Source organism: Manis pentadactyla, chromosome 3, assembly GCF_030020395.1.
Source record: "Manis pentadactyla isolate mManPen7 chromosome 3, mManPen7.hap1, whole genome shotgun sequence".
Lineage (NCBI taxonomy): Eukaryota > Metazoa > Chordata > Mammalia > Pholidota > Manidae > Manis > Manis pentadactyla.
The window spans coordinates 34,054,702-34,077,526 of NC_080021.1; the positions used below are offsets into that span (position 1 = coordinate 34,054,702).

Sequence of the window (22,825 nt, forward strand, 5' to 3'; positions counted from 1 at the left end):
TACATTAGTGAGAAAAAGTATTATATGAATTTTCCCAATGTAATTTAGAAACTTATTAACATAATAGTTCAAATGCATTTACGGTTTGTCAGGTCCTACCCTAAGCACTTCAGATATGTAAACTCATCTGTTTACTCTTCTCAATAACTCTGTGAGATAGGTATTCTCATCATACCTATTTTAGAAAAATAACTTGCCCAAATCACATAATAAATATTGAGCACAGGCTTTGTAACAAAGGAATCAGGTTCAGGCTGTACCATCTTAACAGACTGAGTAGTTTAATTATATTAGTGATGATTGAAGTTATACCATTCATAATTTTTTAATATAAATCTATGTGACACAGAGTTTATTATGAGAAAATTATATAAAACATTCATGTTCTGACTGTAAGACACCCCACTCTCTTCTAACCTGTAATCTTTTTTTTTCTATTTTAATGTAAATCATTAGTATTCTCTCAATCCTATAAAAAGAGCTTGGAAAATACATCCTTAGACCTTTACTCTTCCAAGTAGGTTGTGCTTTGTAGATGTAAAGTTTGGTGCTACTCTTGGATAGGCTTAGCAAGGGCTTTGCTCTTTGTAATGCATGCAGAAGCTCTAGTAAGGATAAGGGAAGCTCAAAGCAAACCTGTATAAAAATAAAATAAAAAATCTAAATATGTGATATGGGATGTGGCCCAATCAATAAATTGGGCTATTTAGGCATTTGACAAAAACTATTTAAAAAATTATCTTTTTTGGCAGAGTAAGAGTTGCAAGTGTACAGAATTGCTATACAGTTACTTTGACATCATTCCTTTCCAAGAATGTCTGTAAAAATTAGAAAAGTGTTGTTTTTTCAAATGTGGTATGGTCGTCAAAGGTGGTTTTCTAGGACCGTTTAATTTTACAAGCAGATAGAAAGTGAGAATTAGATATTTATATACATACTTTTTTCCTTTTATATTACTAATGGCTATGGCTATTTCCCTCTCTGAATTCTCTTTAATCAATAGTAGTAGGAAATAGGATGTTTTATTTCATTGCGCAAGTTTCTAAAACCAAATGACCTATAGCCAGCTTAGTTTCATCAAAAAAACTATTAAATCATATCTCTGCTATTGTAAAATATTAAAAATTTATTTTTTAATTCATAATTTCCCTAATTCTTGGAAAAGGGCAAAACCAAACATGTTGAGCCTTTTTAATTTAAAGTTATGGAAAAATAATTAACATCCACAAACCTAACTATTCCAAGTTGTATGGAGGCTAAAAGCATAAGAACTATGTGGATCAAATTTCCCCTTTTATTTGGGTTTACGTCTCAATATTATGTTAAAAGGCGTTTAATGCTTGAAAGTTTGACCTTGCCTGGGAAAGGAGCCAGCTCAATCTTTTCTTGGATAGAGTTAAGCCTAAGTCTTATGATCAATAAGTACAACAGGCATAGTAAATGTAGCAGGGCCCTTTTCTACACGAAAAACACAGCTAGATAGTAAAGACCACACAATATTGGCAGATGAACTTTTCAAATCCTTTTATGTCTCAAAGCTTTTGAAACCAACCACCTATTTTCTTGAACTTCCTTCATCTATTAAGCACAAATTTTTTATTTTTCTTCTGACTAGAAATAACACGGCCTTTTTTTTTTGCAAGAGAGAATCCAACTTCTTAAACAGATATATAATAAAAAGCATGCTCAAAGATTAATGATGCCAATATTATTGGTAATAAGCTGATCATTATAATCATTAGGATCACAATCATAAGGGCATTTTTTTCAACTACTATATATTTTAGTTTAATGCATTCTATATTATCCATTATAAAATAAATAACAAATCATACACAATAGTATATAAATAGTAAACTAAATATTTTATGCATATAAAATATAATGCATAATATAAATATATATTATCTTTCTCATATGTAAAAAACATCTAAAAGATAAGAGTAATGACAAAGCCTATATTGTGCCAAAAACTACTCTAAAATCTTTGTATTCATTGACATAGTTGCAAAAGATCTAAGAGGTAGAGCAAAGGTGGGATTCAGGTAATCTAGCAACTAAGTCCATGTCACTAACCAATGTGCCATTCAGCCCTATTGTGCCCATATTCCACAAATGGCAGCTATTATCATTGCTCCTATTAGTAAGTCATAGTAAGAATGGTGGAGTATCTGTCTACCCCCTTTACTATTCTGAACTCCAGCTTCCAATGCAGTAGTCTGCCTGGGTAACTTCTACCTCCCCACATAGTTCTGACTTTCTCTGGGTCTTTAGTTAAGAAGTGCTCTCAGCACATCTGAACATTTTCAGGTTACTAGATGCCTTTGTTTAAAAGGAAAGTTGTCTTTTCCTAAAATATGTGGGTGATTTTAAAACTTTAAGTGCATAGAATTTTAATAACTTAGACAATAGTACTAAAAAAACTGTAAAGATTGTTTTACCTACACTGTATTTATAAATGTACTTATTCCTCTCCCTGAGTATGTAAGTGGACTTTATAGCTTTGCAAACACAGTTTTGCAAACTTTCAGGCAGTGTCCATTAAGAAATAAAAATCTGGAAAAAAAATTGTGGATTAACCGGTCAAGGCAGGGTAAAATTTAATGTTTTAATCAAAAAAATGTTTCCTTGACATTTTCACTTACTCTTACTTAAACTTCACCATTAAAGTTCCACCTTGGCCACTTGTCTAGAATCACCACCTATGCCCTCTTTAAACTATGCCATCTGGATTTTATTCTCATAGGAATTCTTCAGTCTGTCTCCTCAAAGTCACTAATGGCTCCTTTATTTTAAATTTAGGTGTGTGTTTTCTTAATCTTTATTCATCTTGATTTCTCTGGAATATTTGATTAAGTTGATCACTTTTCCAACTCAAAATCTATCCCATTTTCATTGCATTCAGTTAATCAACTTTTCCTATTTTATCTTTCCTTCTTACATCTCTATTTACTCAACACATAGGCATTTAGTACCTGCTATGGGTTAGGCACTGCTCTAGGCACTAAGTACATTGGCAAATAAAATGAAGTATTTGCTACCTAGAGGTTATTGATGTATTTTATCTCCATCCATTGTTCACCAAAGTCCATTCTTGAATTCTCTTTCCCTCCCCCCCCCGTCTCTTTCTACTTTTTTCTTTACTTCTTTATATCATTCACCTTCATGCTATCAACTACTGCATTTAAACAGATTACTCCCAATATAATTTTGAATTAGGTAGACAAGGGTTTCAAGTCCTGGATCCAGTATTTGTTATTAATAATCACCATTGGTAAGTTACTAAAATTTTCTAAATTTTGTTTTTTCCATTTTATCCATAAAATGAAGATGACAGTCATACTTCTATCATAGTGTTGTTGTGAGATAAATTAGAAAAAGTGTTAAAATTATCTGGCACTTATGAGCATACTATAGTTAATAGCTATTCCTTTCTTATTCTCTTATCCATATTCTTATCCTTGGCTTGCCTCCAGTAGTTCATCTATAACCGATTGATAAAGTCCTCCTTTTGGATGACTATGCTACCTCAAACCCTATGTGTCCAACACGGTCATTTTCTTTCCCATATGTTAGCTTTCTTCCTTGAATTTCTCATTTGGGTCACTGTCTCTATCATTCTTCAGGTCACTTGAGTTGAAAAATGTTGACTCATCTCCTTAACCCAACAGGAACAATCACTATTAGACATTTTGAGGATAAGATCCATATTTTATTCATCATAAAGTCACCAACATCATACCCAAAAAATGCATATCAGGTGAAAAATAATGAATCAGAATTAAAGAAGATGAATGACTAGCTAGAAGTTACACTGAGGACAAAGAGCAGGTACAGTAGGGTTAAGAAAATAGTAGAGGGATGGGAAGGGGAATTTCAAATTTATAATCTTGGAGGTGAGTCAACTCCTAGTGGTGATGAAGACATACTGATGGGTGGCTGTTGTAAAATTACAAGGAGGGCCCTCAGGAGAGCAGTTTGCCTGTTCTGTATGCTCACAAATAGGCATGGATCTCTTAGTTTGAGGAAGTACATGGACAATTTGTCCTTTGAATAACAGTTCTTCCATTGTTTTCTTACCCTTTAGCCATTTGTGCCCCAAATTCAATGCCTCAAAAAAACGCTCAAAGTTTTACCTTTAATTGGAGCTTAGTCTATGCCCACACAGCCTGTCTGCTGCTGTTGCATCATATCTACACCTTCAGCCAGCCTCCAAAAGCTTTAGTACTTAATTGCTGAGGGAATGGTGTTCCCACAGCTGGGCCCTTGAATAATCAAACTGCCACATTCATGCTACGTCAATTATAGTGATTGCTCTCTAAAGATAATCCCATTACAGATATGTTTCTCTCCTTGGGTGGACTCTGGGGGAAATGAATCAATTTCTAAATAAATACTATTATATTTGGAATAATTGAAATAAGCATAAGTCTTTGAAAGATTTGGATAACTTTTCCACATGGGAAAGAGATGCTTGTTGCAGTCAGAAGGAATACAGTATGTCATGTTCTCTTATTGCTCATGACGAAAATTCAGGCAAATAATGTGTTCTCCATATGCTGAGTTTTTACCGAAACTTTTATTATTATTATATTTTCATTTCAATTAATTATTTATTTAATATTTCTGAATCTTAGCTTTGGAACTAAAATAGTCCATAATTTTGAAAACTTGAGTTGCATTTTAAAAAATGGAATACACACAAGTGCCTATTATCACTTAAGACAAAGATTTTTTTTTTCAATTTTTTATAGTATGAGACTGACATAACTTTCAACTGATAGGTTTACATTTTTATGAATAACTCATGCACATTTGATGGAATTTAATTGGAAACAACTCAATATAAGAATAACCAATAAAATTAAATGTCTACATTAACATTTTTCAGCATAGTAATTTTTATTCTTTTTATCTATAGGTCTGTCTACCCACTTTTTATTATGAAACATAACTGATACATGTTTATTTAAAGCAGACATAATTTTCACTTGACTGTATTTTCCCTTTGTCAGGTATTTTGCAATATGGACCTTAATGGGGGAGGTTGGACTATAGTACAACATCGTGAAGATGGAAGTCTGGATTTCCAAAGAGGTTGGAAAGAATATAAAATGGTAAGATGGAAGAATTGATGTGGTTTTTGATGTTTTATCATGAGGTTATCTTCACCACACTATGATAAACCCTTGTATATTTATGTTTTTTTCAGTTATTTTAAAAGTAAGATGATACATTGGTCACATTATTTCCATTAAGCACAAAACACTCATAAATCATTTTCAGTAAATGATTTCCATATGTGCATCAGAAAGAAAATTGTATTATCGAAATTATTTGTTGAGTTGTTATGTATTGTCTGGATTTGTTCTTGGTTGGATGAAGGTGGGGGAAGCTAGAGCTCAGTCCCAGGCTGGGCGCATGAGCCAGCACAAAGGAGGAGTGCAGGGCTGCAGGTCAGAGAGCAGGACAGAGAGACACCAGTGGCCTCACTCACGGGCTGGCAAGTTGTTGCTGGCTGTTGACTGAGAGCTCCTCCCTGTGGCTGTGTTGGGCGTCCCCCAGTACCTTGATACATGGTCATCAGACTTACGTGTGTGATAGTTGGCACCTCTAAAGCACAAAAATAGAAGCTTCCAGGTTTTTTGAGGTTTATGAGACCCAGAAATGATATGGTGTCACTTCCACTGCATTCTTTTGGTTAATGTTGATGACAGGGTCAGTCTAGATTCAAGGTAAGAGGAGTACACAGAGGTATGAACTGTGAGGCATGGCTCACTGGGGTCTCCAAAATAACAGCCAACATCATCACCATCACCATAGCTCACTTTTTCAGTGCTTAATATGTGCCAGCCCTACACATAAGTTCTTACATATTTTTTATATTAAAACTATTAGATAATATTATCTCCATTATAAGAGGAAAATGAGCAAGTTCGGGGATCAACTTTCCCAAGATAATGTAATAGTCGGTTGAAATAATCCATAATCCAATAATCACAAAGTCAATGCCTACAATATTAACTATTAAAATCTGCTGACAGAATGTCAGAGCACAATAATGAAAGAGGATTTCTACTTATGAGCTAATCCTCATCTTTTATATGTAAATTTTCTGATTAATTCTTCTTGATAATTTTTGACAAATTTCCCTTTCAGAAGGTAATGAAAAAGGTGAAGAGAAATGTTGTACTAGCCTAAGTTCTGTCTTGATATTCTTGTAGAAAATGTTTAAAAACTGTGGTTGATTCACGTCACAATTTATGCATTAGTTAGGTTCATAGATGGTCAAACAACAGTAAACAAAGAATTTTAATAAATGTTGGGAGGTCTCTAGTGGTATCCTTGTGTCTACAATGTTTTTTATCAGATGTACAATTGAACATTGTGAAAGTAGGTTAATGAATTTTGGAGTTACAAAGTTGGAACCTTGCTGTCTTAATAAATCATAAACTCAAGGTCAAAAGGCAGACTAAAGCCAACAAGTAGAATTCTACATAAGTAAATGTAATCTTTCACCTAGACCAAAAATATATAAAATTAACTGTGAGAATATAGGGTAAAGGTGACAAATTAGCTTAAGAAGCTAGAATTTGAAAGATGGAGAGATTTACTTGGCTATAAGCTCATTTTTGTTGTTGGCTACTAAAAAACAAAGATTAATGTATTAACTCTACATTCATGGTTTTTAGTCGCAAAAAACGCAGAACTCACTGGTGTCTGCAGTGTTCTGGTTACATCAAGAATATGCTTTCTGTTCTGGGCTTTCCAAGAGGTGAACTTATCCTAGTGGGTTCAAGCAGGATGGGAGGAATCTGTAATCCACATCTAGAGCAGGTGAATAGTTGGGGCTCTAAACTAAAAAAAGAAAAAAGAAGGTATAAACCTCTCTAGCTGTTTAATTGACTGGATGGGGTTTATGTGGTACTAGATAGAGCCTGTTCCTCAAATTGTGAACCAGAGACCGGCAGCACTAGCATTGTGTGGGAGCTTATTAGGAATGCAGAATCTCAAGCCCCACCCCAAACCTGAATGAGAATCTGCATTTTTTCCCTGCTTTAAACAGGGAGGCTCCACATGGATCAGGAACATTCCAAAGAGGCAAAATTTGACAAAGTATGAACAAAACTCTCTAATGATTCTTTCCAACATGAATGGACTGCCTATTAAGTGGTTGAGGACCCCTATTCAGTGGAAACACCCCAGTAGAAGATAATTGCCATCTTTCGGCATTGTTATACAGAAACGGAATGTTGGTTCAAATCTAAGTTTTGCCTGTGTGATTCTACGAACATATTGGGGAAAAATGTAATTTAAGTTCTTAAAAGAGGACCTTGTATTATGTCTATATCAACAGTTCAAGTCTTCACTCTGCCATTTACAAGCAGAGTGATTTTTGGCAGATCATTTAAACCCTTAACTTCTCACTTATTAAAAGGGCACATCAACAGTGATAATACCTCACTTGCCTTGCAGGGATGTTGTGAGGATTAGGCATAAATAAAGCACTTGGCACACTGAATGTTCAGTAAACAGTAGCTATTATTACCCAAGATTAAAACATCAAAGACTGCAAATTTTTTACTTAACTGCCAAAAATATTTTGTGGACTGCCTAACTAAACTCATGATTATTTTCACCAGTAAAATGAAATGTGAAGAAGTCACCTGAGAGTCTAACTATAGATAGATATAGGTTCAGGCAAATCTGAAATATATTATTATTAATATTAATAATAATAGAAAAATGAGTATAAAGTTGTCATCATGAGGACTTTCCAAAATAACAAATTATTGCTGCCTTGGCAAACTAGGAAAAGTAAGTAAGAGAGACTGACATATGAAGTAGGGCATTGATTCAGGTCTTATAATTATCTATTAAACATATATATATGTATTTTAAGCAATTCTTTTATTATTGGAATACGACTGAATTATTCTTTAATCATAGCTTTTGTGAAGTTTACCCCTCCCTTTTTTAAATAGAAAAGACTATCATGTTTTATTCAAACTAGAGCAATTTATCAGTAGACTGACAATTCTTCATGGTCAGAAAATGACATAATCTCCAAAATTTTTAAACATTTTGGCAAAAATGAGTCTGATGACTTTTTTGTTATAATTTAAAAAATTCATCATATGTTATAACTTGGTTAACTTTTATCAACACACATGGTACAAAATGTTTCAGTTGTTTCCTCCAGAGCTTTTCTTTGACCTAAAGAGAAAATAACATGACCACAGAGAATGGATGTAGATACCTTATGCCAGTTCTGTTTCAGTCACACCCAGTTCTACTCCCTCTAGCAGACTGGCTGCTGGGGTGCACATCCTTTGTGAAAACTTGTTGGTATGCACCAATTCCTCCGCAGTCTTCACTACTATTATGTATACCAACACACTTGACTTCTTTCTCAGGCACTGAGCTTCATCCCTCCCTCCTTTCTCCTTGCCTTCATAGTAGATGATATGTATGGGCTGCCTCTGGCCTCATAAGGTTGCCGGAGCAATGTGTTAAAATTATTAAGCATGAAATTACAAATGTATATCATATAATTATTAATTATAAACCTCTCTCAATGTGGAAGATTTACAATTTATCTGATTCTTAACAGTGGCTTTGAGCCTACAAAAGTCTTTTACCTGAGCTTTGTGTTAACTTAACCTTACTTGTGAGGAGATGCAGCAAAATCTGGTTTATGGATTTGTAAAGATGTTTGCTGAAGGGAAGTCTGGAGTGGGTCTTTTTAATGAGGCACTTAGGAAACTTTATTAACCCCTTCAAACCATGAGGATAACATTTAGTGGCCTCCAGCAATAACACTTATCAGCAATACTTTTGCAAATAAAGCCCAATCAAGCTAGGAGTTCCAGATAGTACCCTAGTGGCCTAGCTTTATGGAAGGTAGTGACTAATGCTCTGGAGACAACCTGGCTTTGTATTGAAAATAATTAGCCCCATACACAGCTTCCTATTAACACAAATTTTTTATTTGGAGCATCATACCCTATGGGAGTTCTTTGTTTCTGGAAAGAAATTAAGAGCACATTTTCAGCTGCATTTTAACATGTTCACATTAAAAAGAGAAAAATATATAAGAAATTTAAAATGTTGAAATAACTCATTTTGATCTTTTTGAGGTGAGTGTCTCAGCAGTTAGGGGAGATACATAACAGAATTACGTATTAAAGCACCTTTAGAAAACTATAACTCAGTCATCTGCCTTCTTCATTTATTTTCTTTAATCATTTATATGAAAAGAGATGCAACCCACAGGATGCATGGGCTGTGCCTGGTTTCAGTTCTGTTTCAGGAGTGAAAAGTCAACACTTTCTGTGAGCATTATTAGACAAAACAAAGTATCAGAGACAATTATTTTATTAATTTGGAAAAATACAAACTGAAACTGAACATTTCTTCAGATTTTGGAAAGCCTAATGAATATTGGTCTTTACGCTGGTGCATTTCCTTTTTAGCAAAATGTGGTTTTTCAGGCCAATTCTAAGTCAGCATTAGGTTAAATTCCAGTGTCTGCTTTACCTTTTATTAGAGAGCTAAAGGAGAAATAAAATTGATTAACAATCTCTCTGAATTATGGTCTCAAAAGCATTCATGTAATTGTGATTGAAGTAACTAAACAGTACTTTTCATTAAAGGATATATAGCATAGCATCCTTGAATTTTATTTATAAAGAAATTCCATTTTTATTGCTATTTATTCGTTCAATAAGGACTTGCTGCTTTTTCAGCATCAAGACTGAATTTTGTACAAACTTTTATTTTTATAGACCTTACAGGCTATTTGAATAAAATCTACACCTATGGTAGGCTGTTGTGTGTGCAATAATGAGTAAACGTACTTTTTCTGCATTGGCCATCTCTGTATTTCAGACATGAATTTTTTTTTTTTCAAAGACAGCCTTATAATGCATAATCAAAACTTGCCACCTAATAATGGGCTCAATAAGACGATAAAGTTTATCCCCATCTCTTCCCTGTGTTACAGTAAGGTAGTTGATCTGGTTAACACATTCTTGCTCTCAGAGTAGCTATCCTACATCATCATTATATGATTCTCCACCTTTGGTACATGACAGACCCACCTGTGGGACCTTTAAAATGTACATATCTTTAAACCACCCCAGATATACTGAGTCAGAATCTCCGTGTGGGAGCCAAGTCATCTGTATTTGTAAAAAGCACCACAGCTGTTTCAGATATTCACTCCCACTTGAAAGTAACTATCAGAACTATCAATATATTATCATGGATTTAAAATCTCAAAAATTACCTCTTTTGTAGATCTTAAAATTTATGAGATGTAAAGAGAAAGGGATTAAAAGGCATAGAACCAAGGGAAAGTTTAAGGAGACACATTAGGAAACAGAAGTAAGAATAAGAAAGTAGTCTACACTTCGTTTATGTCATGATATGGCCCCAATAGTTTAGCAACCAGCTGGTTTTCATTTCTTATTTAGTAATTACATCTTAGATTAAAATGACAATACTCATTTGTATAAACCAACACTCAATTTTTCTTAAGGTATATTAGTTCCTAGCATCCAAAAACCTTTTAAGTATTGTCTTAGTGTCCCCTTATTAATTTTCAGGCTGAGACAAGATCCTAGATTATGTTTGTTTCCTTTCTTATACAGAGTAGAAAAGCACCTGCTTATCTTCAGGTAGCTCACAGATTCATAGGAGGGAGGCAGGTAAACAGAAAATTACTGTGTATTGTGATATATTCTCTAATTATAATAGCTAGATTTTTGTTAAGTGCTTCTTATGTATCAGCACTGAGCTAAATGCTTTAGGTATGTTATTTCTTTCTCACAACACTATATTTAGAAATGACATTTTTCATCCCTGCTTTGCAGATAAGGAAACTGAGGCTCAGAAGTAATATTGGAGGTTCCACAACAAATATGTGGCAGAACAGGGATTCAAATTGGAGCAGAGATAGGAAGTAAAAGTTACCTAATCAAAGCCAAGTTTTCATTCCTGGGTATCAGATTCATGATCTTCCTGATAAACTATCCAGTAGGCAGTTGCTAATGTAGGAACCCATTTCCCTTTCTTTCTCTTATTTTTTATCTTTCTGATGAAACAGTTGTTTCTGCATCACTGAACTTAGCTGTTAGAAGGTTTCCTCTAAGAACCATTTTGATTCATTGTAGCCAAACCTTTTGTTCCCACAATAAAGCATGTTTAGATGGTTTTCAGGAAGGTGAAATAAGAGTTTTCATTTCTAAAAGCAAACTTTATTGCTTTCTTTTCACTTCTTCCTCCATTTTCAATCAGGAAAAACAAACTGTTTAGGAAGGATTTTACTCTCACTTAGAATGAGGCACAACCCTGCCTACCAAGATGGGGATGGTGGCTCTTAAATGCTCATCCATGTCTGAGGCTCACTGGCCATCACTGCACTTTTCCCTAGAGAAGCTGGAGAGTTTTATCCACGTAACACTTTCAGGAGCTTGGAAGTGACCTGAAACTTAACACGTTGTCATTCTCAGCCTACTTATTCATGTTTAGTATACTTGCTATATCCCTTCTAACTAACTACACAGAAGAGGGCAAGTGGCCAGAGGGAGGGTTTGACACATCTGAGCTGAGAAGAAATGAAGGGAAAATCCCAGCAGTCATCTTTTTCTTTTCAGTGGCTTCTGCAACTGAGAATGTGCTAATGTTTGATTTTCAGTCCTTTGTAACTTTCTGTTTTGCTTATTCATTAGAGAAGGTAAACTTCTTCTCCCTGGTATGTAGCACCAGCTGCCATGAGAATGTGTAAAATTCTTAGTACATCCTAAATTGCTCTAATATTTCCTGCCAACACGGAATTTTTGCAAAGTGTGACTTGAGCATCTTAGGAACAGAGAAGCAAGGAGCCCCTGGAATACTGACTTCAGTGGGTCCCATATCTTTGTTCTGAGCAGCAAAGGGAGCATATGTCCAGTACAGTCGGGAGGAAGGGTGTTCAGTTAATCAAAAACTGAGTTAAGTTATGGAATAACTTAAAAAGTGTGCCTACATCTACTAATGTATTTTATTTTCATTTTAAATATAAAACTACATTCATTACCCATTTTTTAAAATGTAGGGCTGAAGCTTGAAATTCTGTGTCTGTGGTTCTTTGATAAAACTTTCCCATTATGAAATGCATCAAATTTCTACCTTCCATTTTTTTACCACAGCAAGTAAGACACATGCAAAGCAATGCAAATTAAAAACCTTCTAATGTTTTATTGTTTTTGCAGTCTTTCAGAGTTGTTGCAACAGCACATAATTGAAAAAAGCCTTTTTTTTTTGATGGTGCTTTTTTGCTTTTATTGAGCAAACCTAAATATTTAAATTAGATTTTATATAACACAAAACAAAACACCGCCTTTCCCCACTGATATTCAACTTATTTACATAACATTATAAATCTCATCACTACAGCACCAGAACTGCATGAACAGGTTTGGGACCAAACACAACTGCTGAGTGAGTCAGCTGGCATAATGCACAAATGTATTTAACGCTTTTAGTATACTCTGGGCATCACTGAATTTTAAAGAAGGAATGAAGAACACTAATTCATGTGTTAAGTTGGTTAAAAGAGAAAGCAATTAAGAATACTTCTACTGTAGTTACAATTCTATAAAGTTGATACACATTAAATTTGAAAGGAAGCAGAGGTTTTCCAAACTTTATCATCTGTGTTGAGAAAATAAAGATTGCTGTGATTATTTTAGTATTTCCCTCATACTTCTCAAAATAGACAAAGTAAAACCTTGTTAATGAATACCTCAATCAGAATCTGTTTCTTTCCAAAACACAATAGTATATCCTGTGATTACAAGAGGTATGTCTTCCAAATATTAGTGTGGATAAGACAAATAGGGAGCTTGTTCAACTGCAGATTCATGGCCCCACTGCCAGATATTGTGATTCAGTGTAGATGCAGGAATTTTTTTTTAGCCAAAGCTCCAGTAATTATGATTTTAAGAAAAACTTGAAGTGTCTAAAGAACTTTAAGAAATGCTTCCCTGACACTCAACCGAATTACCTACAACAGTAATTGTGTTTTAAGGTTCCTTTTCTAAATGTCATTGCATAGTACTATTGTATTTTGTTTCCTTCCTTCCTCCCTTCTTTTACTCACTTTTCTTTGAACTTCAGTAAAACATATGAATGCCCAAGCATTCCACTTGTCTTTGAGAATTCACCAATACAGCACAGCGCTGTTCTCAAGGGTCTCACAGCCTGGTCAGTAAGACAAACATTAGATCACGAATTATACTGAACTTCAGATATTACCAGTCAATACTTTCTGAGGCATTTGTGGATACCCAGAATCTAGAATGCCAGCAGGTTCTTAAGATTCTTTATTTTTCTTTCACTAACATCACTACCATTAAAAGTTAGCTTTCTTTTGGGGACCACTTTTTTTTCCTACAAAGAAACTATTCTGAACACTTAACCATGACTGGGATATCCCTAAAGAGTACAAGAGCCATATTAAGACTGAGGTGCAGAGCAGCCAGCTAGGTTCACTCACAAGCTCTTACACATGAGCCTCAAAATCCAAATCCATGCCAGTGAAGCATTTAAATAATTAAAGTTCTTGATTCACATTAATTTGCTTATTAATATTAAAAATGAGAACATTAGAGCTAGAAACATCAAGGGTCTGGTAATCTAAGTTATTGTCTGAACATGATTTGACTCCTAAATACTATTAACAACAAAAATGCTAACATTGTCAAATAACTTTTCTGATACCACCCTGATAATATTAATTGAAAAATGTTTAAAGTTATGTTCAAAATATTTCACTAACTGGTATTTTAGAAACATTTTCAAACGCAAGCTGTAATTGAGAAGGGTTTACTGGTTAAACTCATTAGCCAGATTCATTTAATCCAACAACATCTCATCTACACAGATTTGAGTGTCAGGTTTTACTATAAGAATTAGACATAAACCTTGAGGGAGGGAAACATAACAAAAAAGGATTGAATTGGTAACTGGAAAAAGTGTAAAAATTTGAAAGACATATCTTTACTTTTAAAGAATTTTTTTTTATTATTTAGAACATAGTTAAATACTGAGCTAAAGAGGTTCTCTCTAAAATAACAACTGCTTCTTTATCTTCTTTCTCAGGGTTTTGGAAATCCCTCTGGTGAATATTGGCTGGGGAACGAGTTTATTTTTGCCATAACCAGTCAGAGGCAGTACACACTAAGAATTGAATTAATGGACTGGGAAGGCAACCGAGCCTATTCACAATATGACAGATTCCACATAGGAAATGAAAAACAAAACTACAGGTAAGTCCTCCTTCTGTGTAGTGCCTGACTACCATGGGCCTAGTCACTTAATAGTTTTAGTGGAAAACTGAAAAAAAGCAACGATGAAAGTCATCTTTCGAAATGAAAAATCAGGTTGCTTGTCTAGGCCTATGGCACAGAGAGACAAAAAGTCCTGTAGAGTACTTAAAAGCTCTGAATTTCAATTTTCACAGACTGTCCTGATAGTTGGTTCAAATTCTAGAGGTTGGGGTATTAAGTCAAACATATTATTATTTTTATTTTTATTGTTATTGTTGTGAAGGGGCAGTGAATTCATACATATGAAACTGACAACAGATTCACTCAAAACAGTGGCTTGAAATAAATACTTCTATCCAAAGATTTTTGCCTTTATTATAATTTATCTTTCTTAAATTATTTCTTTCACATCATCTTGAAAGTGACAAAAGAGCAAAATACTCTGTTTTTGAATGATTTACATAAAGGATAAGGTGAGGCATAATTTATACTGTTTCAGTAAATAAAGTAAAGGGAAAAAATAAATCCAAATAATGCATCATTGTAGATATAAAAATAGACAAATAAGCAAGTAATGTTGTGTGATAAATTTATTCCACACACCCTTATTGAGTTATTTCTGTGTCCCAGGAACTCTACTAGGTATTGGCAGTTTTGCAGTCAGTGGCAAGATCTCTAGTCTCCCAGACCTCACAGTCCAGCTTTGTTACTTACTAGGTCACTAAGGAACTGGCTGACATCCCTTAAAGGAATCTACTTAGTTACTTTTATATTACTGCTCATTAATATAAGACTTGACACATAACAGGTCCTTAATAATTTTGTGTAACTCAGTTTCATAATCAGTGTATTAGACTTGCAAAATATTTTTTAACTCAATATTGTTGCTACTCTCATTGGTCATAGAAACACAATTGTGTACATTAAAGATCTGGTACATTGCTACAAGCAAAATGCAATGACAGCAGTCAGAGGCTTCTGCTTTTTTTCAACCTGTGTGGCCATCCCCTTAAAGTTTAACTTTCTGCTGCTAATTTGTCTTTTTGGAACATACCATTCTTTAGGAGTTTGAATCTAGAAACTTTTCATGAACACAACTCATTTTATTTTAAAGAATTATGTATGGGATTAGATCCTTGGCAGCATAATAATCATTTTCTTAACAAACAGTGATGATATCATTACACCAGAGGATTAGAAATAGATCTAAAGAGTTGATAGTCTTATGGCAGGGACTGAGGGTGTACATAATGGCAACTCAAGAAACCAAAGAAGAGACATTTATAAAATGCAATGGAGTGTAAGAGAAATGTTTCCAAGGAAGTCAATATTTCCAGAGTTTTGTAACAAGAAAAACCTCTGTAAAACATCAGGGGTACTGTTATGTAAATGTTTTGACCTGAAACTTGAAACTATGGAACTTGGCTAATGTCAAGATAGACTGTCAATAGGATAGCAAATAATTGGTCAAGTCTTTTTCTAGGCTCCTGAAGAATTTGCTTTGGTTCCTTTTCAGAGTGTCTCTCAGGTCTCCATAGATAGGGGTGTGTATGTGTGTGCACGCACTCCAGTGTAAACATGCATGCTTGCGAGGCTGGGTGGTATCAAGGAGACAAAGTGATGAGGCAGGTTTAGGAGGATTATCAGCATCTAAAGTAGGCTTCAGGGCACATGGTCTGAATATCATTCTGGTATCTGCATGAAGGAGGAGCCCTTACCTCATCTTGGAGGGCCCACTGTCCTTGTTGAGCATTTCTCATTCATTCAACATCTGTGTGATTCTGATCTCCACTCACATGATGCAGCTATATGATCAAAAAGTATGTACCCTAGCACGAGTGAGGCTTACCTTTAAGATAAACCCATTTTTATTTCTTGAGAGAATTGTGAGCCTTGAGAATCAGAATTATAAATCCAGAAGGGATTAATAGTGTAATTGAGAACATCTGTCTCTAAGGAAAAGGAAGCTGAGGCCCAGAGGAATGCAGTTTTTTACCAACGAAAGAGATGTTTCCTTCCTAATTATGGTTGTAACATTCCTAAATATGGGATGTTTAACTCCTATCTAGTTTGGTGTGGCTTCCACCCTGTAATGCTGATGTAATAAAGATGGTGACTCTGATCCTGTCCCCTGCCAGGACCCAGCAGAAAATAAGTCTTGTAATCATCACCTTCTCATGCAATTAAGCATTAAGATTCATGTTGGCATCAAAAGAGAAATTAAAACTCATTAAAACATAATGCCTGTTAAAGTGAAAGCTTAGTTAAAATAGCACACTGTAAAATGGTGTTATTCACACTTTCAAGGAAAATCAAACAGAATCTTGAAAAGGGAAGCTACACCCTAGTGACTTCCCCCTAACCTATATCGTCATTCACACATGTTCCATACTGATTCTCCAGGCCCAGTAATGCCAAGTGTGGCCTGAAGTTAGAACTCCAAACTTCCAGCTTTGCCTCTGTTTGCTTTTCCTGCCCTCATTTCTCTTCCTTCTGAATTAGGATGCCTTGTGAAAAATTTAACATATTAATACCAACATTTGTATTTTCTAATTTATTAAATGATTTTTAACACTTTAATCACTTGATCCTCATGGTGAAATAAATTTCAACTAAAGTCAAAATGATGAAATTCATGCTAGATTTTGTTTTATATTTTTAAATTTTTCTGTATTTTTTCTTCTTTCAAACTAAATTCAGAAGTTTTTTTTTAAAGAGTGTTCTTTTTAAAAAGTATTCTAACAACAGAAATTGTGTTTGGGAACTCATGTAATAGACATGGTCATAGTTGATAAACCTAATTTAAAAACTCTCATGCTGAGACACATGTTGATAAAAGTAAGCACTGTTAATGGATAGATGAGCTTACAAATACATGTCTTACAAATGTAAGACATACTTTCCTTTTATCCTCTAAGGAATCTCCAAATGGTTTTCTCAGATAGAAAATAAAATCTATAGAACCCAGGGGAATATAAATAAGAAAAAAACAATAATCAGAGTATCATCATTAAACACATCATATGAAATTATCAAATCCTTTCTCTGGAGCGGCAGTAGTATTCAGATCTTCATCATCTGACACGGGAACTATTATACAGCCTTCCTGCCTCCAGCCCTGACGCTCTCCAGTACGTCTCCCACACTGCTGTTGGGGTGGTTTTTCTAAAAGACAATCTGACTTGGTCTCTTCCCTCCTTCATACATTTCAAGTGTTCAAACATCTATGGGTTGAAGTCGGCCACATCAAAGTCTTCATGGCAGGGCCCTACCCAGTTTTCAACTGTTGCTATCACACTCCTCCCTGATACCATCCAACCAGATATCCCCTCGTGATTATGTTCCAGGAACTACTTGCAATTTCCCTAAACCTTCTATGCTTTGTTTATGCTTTATCCTTACTCTCCCCATGTAATCCCAACTGTGGATACGTCTTCTAAATGTTTCAAGTTCTTTATTCCAGGAAGTCTTCCCTGACACCTGCCGCGGTATGCGCTATGACGTGCTCCCCGATAGCCTCGCTCTGCAGCTGCAGCGCTCCCCGTCCCGCCTCCAGGGAACTTGGCTGCCTGACAGCCTGTAGCCCCGATTACTTGCCTGGGCACTGCTGATGGCTAAGGAAAGTCACATTACCCAAAGGCAATGCTCCTTCCTGCAGGCGGATTGCACCTCACGACTAGTCAATATATAAATACAGAAAGAGCCCCTTGCCCCAGCTTGGGACAGTTTTGAAGGACCGTCCAACATCCAGAATTCCACTTGAGAGTAGCTGAGATATCTTCCCTGTGACTGCATTTAACCCAGTTTCTCCCTCTGCTCAATACTGCCGTCTTCACTGGCACAGGGATTGATTGTAAAAGCTTTCCCCTGTAAGTCTTCTTACCCTGATTTCCCAAAGAAATACAACAGCCTCACCTTCAAGCCAGTTTGGATGCCTTGCCTCCTCATAGATCCATTACAGTCTATAGATAACTGTCTAGTATCCACATTCCATTAAAAAACAAAAGGTTTTATTTATTAAATATTAGTATCCTTTCTCACTGATTTCTAAGCTTCCAGAGTATAGCCATTTTTATCAAAATACAAGTTATGTACCTGAAGTAGTCCAATTATTAACTAATATTTGGTGAGTACATGTAATATACCAGCACTTTGCTTTCACATGAGAAAACAGAAGGCATGGTACTTTGCTCAAGGTCACAGGTACTAACATGAGGAGAAGTTATTTGACCTTTGGCCTTATAACTGTCCATCATATGACTATCTTTCAGTAAAGGAAAATCTATCAGTTAATTCTGTAATTAAATACGTTCAGAGCACTATAATAGATAAAATATGTTTCTGCTAATCCCATTTCTATCTTTAATAGTCCAAATGTTCATGGACACATTATTTCATATTTCTGGTTCTCAGTTTTATGTCCTAAAAATTAAAGTATTTGTAAAGCTCCTTGCAGCTCAAAAATTGTTTTCTAAACTTGCATTACCTTGATGTATACATTTCTTTTTTTATTTTATGGTCCTTCAATTCTTTCATAAATGATAAAATTTTAAACTCTCCAGTAAATACTTCAGTAAGAGTTTCCATCAATTTAGGACCTTCAGTGACCTTCTACTTCTCATGAATACTCTACTAGTTCTAATACTTTGAGTGAAAAGACAAATACACAGCCACCACCACAACAACAAATGCCTAAAAACACATAACAGATCAACTGTGGGATTGGGGGGCTATTACCTGCTGGAAAGAACTCTCAAATAGGAATCAGAAGATGTGGAAGCTGTTAAATAGTGAAATCTGGCTTCATCATAAAACTAACTTGGTTCTGTCAGTCAGTGTTCAGTCAGAGAAGCAAAGCCATAATGGGTGTCACAGAAATAAGGGATTGGTTACACAAGTTCTATCTTACACAAATGTGAGATGAGCCAGAGAAGTGAAGGTATGAAAGGTGAAGGTAGAAAAATCAGAGAAAGTGTCACTAACGCTTATGTCTGAAACCCAGAATGGTGGTGGACAAGCCTGAGCTCGCAGGGAAATCCAAAAGAACAAGCATATCTAGCCACCAAAGCAGGACCACAGCTACAAAGGGGAGATATAAGGAAAGATTACTTTTATACCTCAGGTTTTTCATCATTAAGTGGGAATAATGTCCTTCTCCTTGTCATCCCCACCATTTTGTTGTAGTGATCCAGTCAGAAAGATTACACAAATATCCTTTGTATTGGACTAACTTGAATGCCATACAACTATGAATGATATTTAGATACTTTTAATTCATACTCAAGATATTTATTATTAATTCAATTAAAAATTCAAATGAGGTATCTATATTGAATTCTATTCCCTTCTTTCCCCAGAAATGTCTTTATTGATTGGCATTAATCTCTTTTATTTGGATCAGGACCTAGTTCAGGTTAACTCATGGCATCTGTAGTCTTCTTAGTCCCCTTTTATTTAGAATAGTCTACTAAATCCTGACCAAAATTTATATTTTTAAAGATTCCAGGCTAATTTTCCTCAGAAATGTCTCTTTCTGGATTTATCTGATTATTTCTTATTGATAAGATTAAAATTAAATCTTGTTGACAAGAATGCTCTTTAAACAATACTGTGTACTTCCCATTTATCATGTCCGAAGGCACAAAAGGTCGATTTGTTCCATTATTGGTTGAGCTAAGTTTAATGCACTAAATGTATTGTTTTTTTTCAGTGGAATATGTAGTCTCTTAAAGAAAATTCTTACAAAATATAAAATGTATAAAACACATAATGCTGATCTCTTTGGGTTGAAGTGGTTGTGGGAAACTACCACAATATCCCTTTGACCCTTCCCCTTGCTAGCACCTCAGATATTTGTAGAAATATTTGTGATCACCATTGTATTTATTTATTGTAATTAAAAAGTAAAGATGTATTAACTGGAAATAAATGTATTCGTGCTGCTTTCAGGTATAGAAAGAAAAAGAAAAATATGTTAAAAATTTCCAGCCCTGTTAGAAAGGCATGGATTTAGTGAACATATTTTATTAGATCAAGTGATTCTACATGTTATTTTTTTATGTTTTTGGTTACAGTTTGTTCCTTAAAGTAAATTTCCTTATATTTTTATGGTGTTAACTTAATTAGTAAATTATGACAGATAGTATAATGATAAAAATAGCCTCTCTTGAACCAATAGAAAATATGTATTAGAAAAGTCTGAATAATAATGTATAACCAATTATAATGTACATTTTATAATAGAATCCTACTATAATACTTATATTGCACAATTTGGGAATATTCTTCATATTTCATTATCTCCATATTATTTTGAGGGGGGATAAATGGTACCTTTAGAATATAACTAAGTATGGCTATGTTAAAGCCTTTTACTGGAAGAGATTCCACATGAAGAGATTAATGGAATCTTCAAAACAAAATTGCCAAAAAAACAAGATAAATTTGGCCATTACCTATCTCTATGCACAAAGTTTATTTGTGGCCAAGATCTTTACTGGGAAGCAGTTTGATGTAATGGGTAAAGACATTGTACTGGAATCAAGAGACATGTAATCAAGACTCTAGACTTGTATTTGTAAACTTTTCTGAATGACCTTGGACAAATTACTTCACTTTTCCAAGTCTAAAGTCTTCAGAAGTAAAATGAGGAGGTAAGGATAAAGTCTTCCCTATTCCAAAATCCTTTTTTTAACAAATTAGTGTCGATTGAAAAGAATTCTCTTGAGCCTCTCCCATAAATTTAAGCCCTGCATTTTTGTAGGTATTGCAAAATTTTTTTCACTCCGTTTAGTGAAATGTTTTTCATTTCTCTGATCCTCTGGGCTACATGGTCTTGGCTGGAACCAGCAGCAGATGTGTTGAAAACAAAGAGAGAAGTCACTTTTTATAGCAGTTTCTGAAGTGATCAAGGTAGAAAAAACTAAATAAGGAATCTCCTGGCAGTTTCTACCCTCTTGAATTTTTAGCCTAGATAATCAAGCTCAATGTTTTCAAACAGTTTGACTTTGTATTTTCAAATAATTTCTCCAGTGTTGGAGGTGTATAACTTTTATTTAAACTATGATTTTTATTGTGGTTACTTCCTAAAACAGAGAAGGAAGCATTTATCTACAAAATTTGTATGTTCCTTCAAAGTCACTTTGTACTTTCTTCAGTTATTCTAAGGGCCAGGAAAATCACCTGACTTTAATGCAAATTAATGTCAGTCTCTAGAGTTTTGGATTTTTCTAAACGGATAAAAACAAGTGCCCAGTGCTGTTAGGTCTAAGGATTCCCAGAGGATTCCTGCTCCAGAATGATTAATACTAGGACTCAGACGACTGCTGTTTCAGAAACTATAGGTTGCTAAAATTTGCTAAAACCAACCTGCACTGCCTCTAGGAAGTAGTCTAGAGAGATGTTCTGTCATCTCACTGCTGGGGGTCCTCCTAATTCTGTCTGTCATTGAAGAGATGAAGGCTGTATCTTCAAAGAAGGAAATCTTTGTTATTTTCTATTATGTACTATCCTAAGATGTCCGCAGAGATTTCAGTACATTCTGTGTATGTGTGTTCACACATGTGCATATTCATGTGTGATGGGGAAAGGGGAAAGGGGGAATGGTAGAGAGACAAACAAACAATTACAATTACAACTGCATGAACATAGTGTATTCAGTAATAAAGACCAGTATGATATGAGTAGGGGAACTTAACCAGTTTGAGGAGGTTGAGAAGATTTCCAAGGGATGGGTAAGCTGACATAAAAATGGCTAATTGGAATTATCTGGAAAAATATTCAGAGTTGGTGATAGAAAAGGAAATAGCATAGGTGAAGGCTCATTAAGTGAGACCCAGCATGTCTTGTTAGGTGAACTGCTAGTAGTTAGATACTGATTCAGCATATGGTGTAAGGGGGATAATGACAAAGCATGATGCTAAGAGCAAAGGGGAGAGCCAAAGAACTCTTCATCTGTGGGAGACTTAGAGCTGGTCATTGGTGATAACCCCTGAGGGCTGCCCATCTGAAGTGGTCTTTTCTCTCATGCCAATCAGTTTTTCTTTCACTCAGTATTTTGATCATTCTCTTCAGTAAATATGAGCAGCAACAATGTGCATGATACTGTGGATGAAACAAAACCCACAGAACTCAACCCTTACCCTTCAAGAGCTTAACTTCTTTGCCTGATGTGATTTTCTTTATCCTTTAAGTTGTAGCTCTTAAGTCTGAGGAGCTCTGCTTTTAGATTGGGTAAGGAGCCTTTTTTTATGCTCTACTGTGCCCTGTGCATATCTTTATCAGGGTCTTTATCACATTGGGTTGTATGTAATTGGCAATTATTTGGCTATTCCCTGGACTGCCACCTCTAGGAGGGCAGGGACCTATCCCCAGTGCTTGGCAAATGTCTGGAAAGGAAGCACTTCCGAATAAATATATGAAAGACATATCACCAAATATTTTTAATGCATTCAACAAACACAGATGACAATTATATGGCAATTACTGATCTAGATGCTGGAAATTCAGAG

At 35.0% G+C, this 22,825-nt stretch overlaps 1 protein-coding gene across 1 annotated transcript in view; it reads left to right on the forward strand.

Moving 5' to 3' along the window:
- ANGPT1 (angiopoietin 1) overlaps positions 1-22,825 on the forward strand; it is a 274,777-nt gene that overhangs the window by 222,554 nt on the left and 29,398 nt on the right. The window contains exons 6-7 of the mRNA XM_036876436.2: positions 5,016-5,117; positions 14,149-14,315. Coding sequence (XP_036732331.1) covers positions 5,016-5,117; positions 14,149-14,315 — 269 coding nt within the window. The remainder of the gene's footprint in view (positions 1-5,015; positions 5,118-14,148; positions 14,316-22,825) is intronic.